The sequence below is a fragment of the Gigantopelta aegis genome, chromosome 15, assembly GCF_016097555.1.
Source record: "Gigantopelta aegis isolate Gae_Host chromosome 15, Gae_host_genome, whole genome shotgun sequence".
NCBI classification, from domain to species: Eukaryota; Metazoa; Mollusca; class Gastropoda; order Neomphalida; family Peltospiridae; genus Gigantopelta; species Gigantopelta aegis.
This window is the reverse complement of record NC_054713.1, coordinates 633,780-641,508: the sequence shown is the minus strand read 5'-3', so window position 1 is coordinate 641,508 and position 7,729 is coordinate 633,780. Positions and strand designations below refer to the sequence as shown.

Genomic DNA, 7,729 nt, shown 5'->3' with positions numbered 1-7,729 from the left:
AGTGGCACCCACCATGAGCCATGAAATCCATAGTTGAAATGTACAGGATTTTCACCAAAAAATTAAAAGCCGTATAGGGCCTACACGGTCAAAATATGGTATTGCTTCAGACATCATTTTAGTTAGTGGTGCGTCATATCATGAAATGGCCTAAGAGTGTCTACCATAAAAAAAATGAAGGTTTTCAGAGTCCTTGGATGTTATAACCCTGAGACCAATCGTCTCCAACTAACACGGGATGTTTGGTTCAACACAGAGTCCAGTAAGACCAATCGTCTCCAACTAACACGGGTTGTTTGGTTCAACACAGAGCCCAGTAAGACCAATCGTCTCCAACTAACACGGGATGTTTGGTTCAACACAGAGTCCAGTAAGACCAATCGTCTCCAACTAACACGGGTTGTTTGGTTCAACACAGAGACCAGTAAGACCAATCGTCTCCAACTAACACGGGATGTTTGGTTCAACTCAGAGTCCAGTAAGACCAATCGTCTCCAACTAACACGGGTTGTTTGGTTCAACACAGAAACCAGTAAGACCAATCGTCTCCAACTAACACGGGATGTTTGGTTCAACACAGAGTCCAGTAAGACCAATCGTCTCCAACTAACACGGGATGTTTGGTTCAACTCAGAGTCCAGTAAGACCAATCGTCTCCAACTAACACTGGATGTTTGTTTCAACACAGAGTCCAGTAAGACCAATCGTCTCCAACTAACACGGGATGTTTGGTTCAACAAAGAGTCCAGTAATACCAGTCATCTCCAACTAACACGGGTTGTTTAGTTCAACACAGAGTCCAGTAACACCAATCGTCTCCAACTAACATAGAGCCCATGGAATGTGTTTCAAAGCAGGGCTTGAAATTCATTTGTGAAGTAATCAAATATTTTTTAGCTGAAAGCAAATGTTATAAAGTTGGAAGTCAGTTCTAGAAACTGTTCTCAAAATAAAGACTTAATTCTAATCAGATTTGTAGCGTAACCGTTTATCAGTGAAAGACTTGTAACAAACACAGCGAGATCAGAGGCGTGTCTAGGGGGCCCCAGGGGCCCGCCCCCCCCCTAAATTTAGCGATAGTTATAATTTTATTATATTATTATATATTAATTTTCATTTTTTACGATCCCCCTCCAAACTACCTCCAAAGTTTCCTTGGCATTCCACTCATGTCACTGGGGCCCCCTAAATGGATTTTCTGGATCCGCCACTGGAGATAACAGAAATATTTATATTATCGTTCGTGAAAATCAAGCATTCTCTACATTACATTTGAATAGAATAATTTCAAAAATAAGATGGTAGGTAAGCGCTACTTATGTAACTGATTATTAGAAAGATATTTGTATATTTTCAGCGAAGCCACATTTGATTTTCGTTCTGTCTTTAAAAACACCACACCATTTGAGAACATTGTTTTATTAATCATCGGCTATTGGATGTCAAACATTTTGTAATTCTGACGTAGTCTTAGAGAGAAAACCCGTTATATTTTCCAGTAGTAGCAAGGGATCTTTTATATGCACCATCCCACATATATCTGTGTGGTTCTTAACCATATGTATGACGCCATATAACCGTAAATAAAATGTGTTGAGTGCGTCGTAAAATAAAACATTTCTTTCTTTCTTTCCATCCCACAGACAGGATAGCATAAGTTTTTGTTGAAATAATCTAAAACTAACGTATAGGCTGATGCTTGTGCAAGAAGACACTAAATTAGTTTGTTCACACCATTAATTCCACCGATTCTATTGACGAAAGTGTTATGGAAGATAAAAACGACATACTATTTGATATGAAACAAAATAAGGACGAAACGACCCCGTTTTAGGACGAAATGGCTCAATCAGAGGACGAAATGACTCGGGGCGGACGGGAATATTGGCTAAAAGTTTCAGGTACTAAATGGTTTTAGGTCAAAACGACACGGTTGCCCATGACTCGTGCCAGATTTTTAATCCAGATACCGACTCCAAACCCTGAGTGAGTGCTCCGCAAGGCTCAATGGGTAGGTGTAAACCACTTGCACCGACCAGTGATCCATAACTAGTTCAACAAAGGCCATGGTTTGTGCTATCCTGCCTGTGGGAAGTGCAAATAAAAGATCCCTTGCTGCTATTCGGAAGAGTAGCCCATGTAGTGGCGACAGCGGGTTTCCTCTCAAAATCTGTGTGGTCCATAACCATATGTCTGACGCCATATAACCGTAAATAAAATGTGTTGAGTGCGTCGTTAAATAAAACATTTCTTTCTTTCTACCTCTCTGATTCTCTCTCTCTCTCTCTCTCTCTCTCTCTCTCTCTCTCTCTCTCTCTCTCTCTCTCTCTCTCTCTCTCTCTCTAATTCTTGAAGATATTGAGCTGAAATTCTGCTTATAGCTTCATAATGTTCTGTTACAGATCAAGTTCGACCTTCGTGGCAATTTACCTATTTTAGACAGAGTTATGACCCTTGAACTTAGTAGATACGAAAAAAGAAGTTCCGGACTCTTTTGGTACAATGTCTGAAGATATTGAGATAAAATTTTGTATATAGCTTTATCATGTAAGCTACTGTTACAGCTCAATTTCGACTTTCCTATCAATTGACCCATTTTTTTCTCAGAGTTATGGCCCTTGAACATTTGAGATACGAATATTTATTTTCCAGACTTTTTTTCGGGGGGGGGGGGGGGGGGGGCAATACCTTGAGATATTGAGCTGAAATTTTGTGTATGTAGATGTATCATGTACTGTTACAAATCAAGTTTGACTTCCATAACAATTTACCAATTTTTGACAGAGTTACGAACCTTGAACTTATGGAGATAAGAACAGTTTCTGGGCCCGGTAGTACTCTCAGAATGTGTTTTAAAAGTTTATCCTGCAATCCTACATGATATGAAAAATAAACGAATCTTATGATTTTGCAATTATTTAAATAGCGTTTTCCAAACTATATAGATTTACACGAATTAATTGTCTTGTTGCCTAGCTAACCTTGTCGTCTTCAATATTTATACACCAAATCAAATTAGTTCTTTAATAACAACAATTTATGTCTTATTTTTAAAAATATGTTACCATTAAAGTGATTTATTTATATTATCATTATTACTAGTACATAACGGCATTGTTTGTTTACATTGGAGGGTCAAAGGTCAACATTCCTTTGCAAGGGTTGAGGTATTTTAAAAAACTATATTTAGGGTCATTGACCAAAAATATAGAAATTTATCTAGTCATGAATTCTTGCCAATATATATAATGATGGCACGATAAAAATAATCATACCAACGATAAACTATTACTATTACTAAATATTTCGACGTATAATTCCGAACGTACACGATCGATGTATTCCACTTTCCGACTAAGTCCGAACTTTAACGAATGGTGGATTCGACCTTCGCCGACTTCCGGGTTAAACAAAATGGGCCAACAAAAAAAATAGCTTGAGATGAATTGTAATGGCATGCAACATGGAATTGGAGTGCAAACCTATTTCCAGCAGTTACAGCGTGTAAGTAGCATGAGTTTTGAATACCGAGTTAAACAAAGCCGTCAACTGATTTGGTAGGCTGTCTTTCCCAGGGTAAAAGATCGCTTCGCTTGTGAACATTTGCGCTTGAATCCTAGCTAATGTGTATGTATATTCGTGGTATTGTACACTTCGCAGTGACATCATATTTAATACATCTTTGTTAGGCAAAAGTTCATTTCGATCTACTTCTTCTAATCCCTTTTATATATTTACGTGTATCCAAGGGGTGTGGTTTGGGGGCGGGGACTAGTCCAGCCCTGGAAAATCGGATCATTTTGCGGCGGCAAAGTGCAAATAATAACAAAGTAAAATTCAATGATGATAAAAAAAAAGATACCATTGGAGATCAATTTTGCAGCAGCTTTTTGCTGTGAACAGCTGATTGCAATAGCGAATGACAAAAGTTGCTAGTCGAAGATTAGACTTGCAAGGTTTTGCTTTGTTTTGCTTGTTTATATAATTATTATTATGGTTTCCTTCATGATCTAGGCTCAGTCTTGCGTTAGGAGAGAGCTGTCCCCAGTAAAATATTACTACCTCATCCCCCCCCCCCCCCCCCCCAGTGTATACACGTAGTATTAGTTGTAGTAAGGTAGGGACATAGTCCAGTGGTAAAGGGAGCAGGTCATCTCGCCCTAGTGCACGGGGCTCGCTAATACTTAACATGCACTGTGAGTGTGAGTTGCTTCCCTCTACTTAGTAATTTCAAAATGGCAGGGGTGTTTTTTTAAGGTTGTCGTTGAAGATTTTATTTTATTAATGATGCAAGTACTTCAATCAGGATTTTGTGAGTATGGTTATACATTTTTGGTTTGTGTGTCCATTTGTTGCACTATTTCGGTTGAGAAATGATTGAAACATAGTGCTACAAGTTTTTAATATAGGCTATAAAAATAGGGTATGTAACAAGATCCAGACGTAGTAAGAACCACACTTACTATGTCCCTCCAGACTAATGTCGCTCCAAAACCATCTTGTCCCACACTGTTTAGTCACATCATTATAGTTTTATTAATTAAATATAACAATAGCTTGCAATAATGTGCATTAAATATGATTGCACATCAGTCGGAGTCCCAAAAGCCTTGCCTGAGAATTTCTTTAAAACTCACAAGCGTCGTTAAAATAGGCATGACAGTTCATTGTTTATCCAATATTAGGATCTCTCTAATATAAGACCATTTGATAAGTGGTTGTAATAGCAAAGTTTCCCTGTAATATTAATAAATAAAATGACACCAAAGTTGTAGACGTCCATATTTAATTTTGTCACAATTATTTATGGACGGTAAAGTTTGGGGTGAGTTGTCCAAACACTGGGGTGAGTTAGTTTTGGGGCGAGTTGACCAGGATTCATGGTAAAGTGCTCGCTTGATGCGTGGTCAATCTAGGATTGATTCCCGCTGGTGGGCCCATTGGGCTATTTCTCATTCCAGCCAGTGCACCACAACTGGTACCTCAAAGGCCGTGGTATGTGCTATCCTGTCTGTAGGCTGGTGGATATAAACAATCCCTTGCTACTAATGGAAAAATATAGCTCGTTTCCTAGACTATATGTCAAAATTACCAAACGTTTAACATCCAGTAGCCGATGATAAAGTAAAATCAATGTGCTCGAGTGGTGTCGTTAGACAAAACAAACTTTTTCATTGTAGTCATGTGGTGGCAAACACAGCTTACACTGTTGATTCCTTTTTACATTTTTAGAAATTCTGCTTTAAGTTTTGTTATATATTTCAGATTGCATTTCAACTGTTTAGTTAATGGTGTCTGTACTGTATACATGTGTATGTACTGAGGTGCTATAAAGTGGTTCGTCTTACGTGACGTCGGGCGAGATATCTTGGATGTATTAGTGAGAAGGTTAATGTCGTTGTACATGTAGTTGTGTGTGTGTGTCATCTCACACATTGTCAGTGAAGAGGTTTTGTCTTCAATATTTTGATATTTTTCACATTTATTTGTAATAAAGTTCTACAAATTAATGAATCGCACGCATAATCTATTCATAATTAGCTCAAGAATAATAATTTTTACAAGTCTTGTAATAATTAGCCGAAATAATTAGTGGCTAAATATATCATGGTCACCATATTTGTTGCTTTGTCAGTTGTCTGAAAATAATTCTGGGAAAAAAAAGTAGTGCATTGAATGTGTACACATAAAACAGTGATGTCATTAGTTAATGTGTACACATAAAACAGTGAAAAGAAAAAGAAAGAAATGTTTTATTTAACGACGTACTCAACACATTTTATTTACGGTTATATGGCGTCAGACATATGGTTAAGGACCACACAGATTTTGAGAGGATTCCTGCTGTCGCCACTGCATGGGCTACTCATTCTGATTAGCAGCAAGGGATCTTTTATTTGCACTTCCCACAGGCAGGATAGCACAAACCATGGCCTTTGTTGAACCAGTTATGGATCACTGGTCGGTGCAAGTGGTTTACACCTACCCACTGAGCCTTGCGGAGCACTCACTCAGGGTTTGGAGTTGGTATCTGGATTAAAAATCCCATGCCTTGACTGGGATCCGAACCCAGTACCTACCAGCCTGTAGACAGATGGCCTAAGGCGTATCATAAAATATTGTTTGTTTCCGGTTACCCGACCGACCCTAATTTGAACCTGCCGATTCTAAAACTTTTTTTGTATATCCAAAAATGTTTTTTTAATATAACAATGATTTCCATGAAAACATTCCAAAACTATCACAAGCACTAATTTGGTGTCATTTAGGGTATAACCCTATTGTGTTTTCCGATTTGCGGACGTATATCGGTGGTTTTACTGTCGCAAATTTAGTTTTATTGGCGACTCATTAGCCACGAAATGTTTTCTTCTAACAATTGATTGATGGAGTTACTTCCCTTCAAATTGAAGTTCGGTAACTTTCGTGAGATATTGGGTGAAGAGTCGGAAAATTGTTTTCACGAATTTATGCGATCTTTTCTGATTTACTCTACATCTAGTGTAGCGAGGTGGACCGATTAATAATAATAATAATAATAACTATATTTAATGATTTACTCCAGCGACAAACTGGCCTTTAGTGACCTTCTGATAAACTAGGGGAGGGAATGTTTACCGATACTGATGGAGTTTACTGCCAAATCAAATGATTAAATATGTCAGTAAGATCTCGATGCGTTTCGTTATTTTTTGTAAGTGGTCACTGGGAACTTCGCGGGTTTCCATGTGTGATGTCCAAGAGCCGATGATATTAAAGATAGAAATCAATGTGCTCTAGTGGAGTCGTTAAATAAAACAAACTTTACTTTTCAACATTCGTTTGAGCATCCTGAGCATTTTTACTGCATTTCTATTCATTGGACCAATTGATTGCTTCAAACCAAGTTTGTACTTTAATACTGGATGCATATACAGAATAAAACTAACATTGCGAATTACATTTCTTAGATACACTAGGAAAGATAATATTCATAACATTTTTTTTTAAATGTTATTGTTATTATAAATATAGAACCCTTCTTTTCAGTTTTCATTAAAAAAAATGTTATAACTTATTTACTGGTTTCTGTCCAATTAAGGTTCAACCAAGTCTGTCCTGGACCAGTACAGAAGTTAAGTGTCAGGGATTTACCTTGTTTTTCTGAAATGGGGGTCCCTTGGACTCTTCTCTTTCTTTTCTGGGGGTCCCAACCTGAAAACAAAGAGTCCCAAAACCACACAAACAACAGAGAGCTGCAGACATCAAATCACGTGTATACTATATGTTTTATTAAAGTAAATTTAACAAGCTGTGTGGTTGTTTTTCCTTTCGGGAAATCAATGTCGGTATTCATTGTTTATTCTTTCAAAATAAACATTTCAATTTGATCTGTATAATTATTTGAACCATTTCCTGCAAGCTAAATGACACTCACAATACCATGTGTTATTTATGAATCGTGCTACTTGTTTGTTAATGCAAATCAGAACATTTAACCAATTTGTTTTATTCGCCCGGAAATTTCCGATTGTGTTTGGCCTGTTGACGAGAAGTTCCGAATGATTGCAAATCCGCGATCTCTTTCCAGAAATTACCAACTTTACCCGATTAAGCGCAGCAAAGGATAAAGACGCAGTGTTCCCAGAGATTAAAACTTTTTGTTTTCGATATGGGGAATCCCCATTTGAATACGCAGTTTATAGGTAGAAAAGAAATAGTGTGTTATCTTTGATAGTGGACAGGGTTA

The 7,729-nt window shown here is 37.6% G+C and overlaps 1 protein-coding gene across 1 annotated transcript in view; it reads left to right on the top strand.

Annotated features, from left to right (window-relative positions):
* Positions 1 to 3,384: 3,384 nt before the first annotated feature.
* Positions 3,385 to 7,729, top strand: part of LOC121389976 (zinc finger protein 85-like) — a 44,802-nt gene continuing 40,457 nt past the window's right edge. Inside the window, exon 1 of the mRNA XM_041521666.1 lies at positions 3,385 to 3,504. Within this exon, the coding sequence (XP_041377600.1) occupies positions 3,452 to 3,504 (53 nt within the window). The 5' untranslated portion in view covers positions 3,385 to 3,451. The remainder of the gene's footprint in view (positions 3,505 to 7,729) is intronic.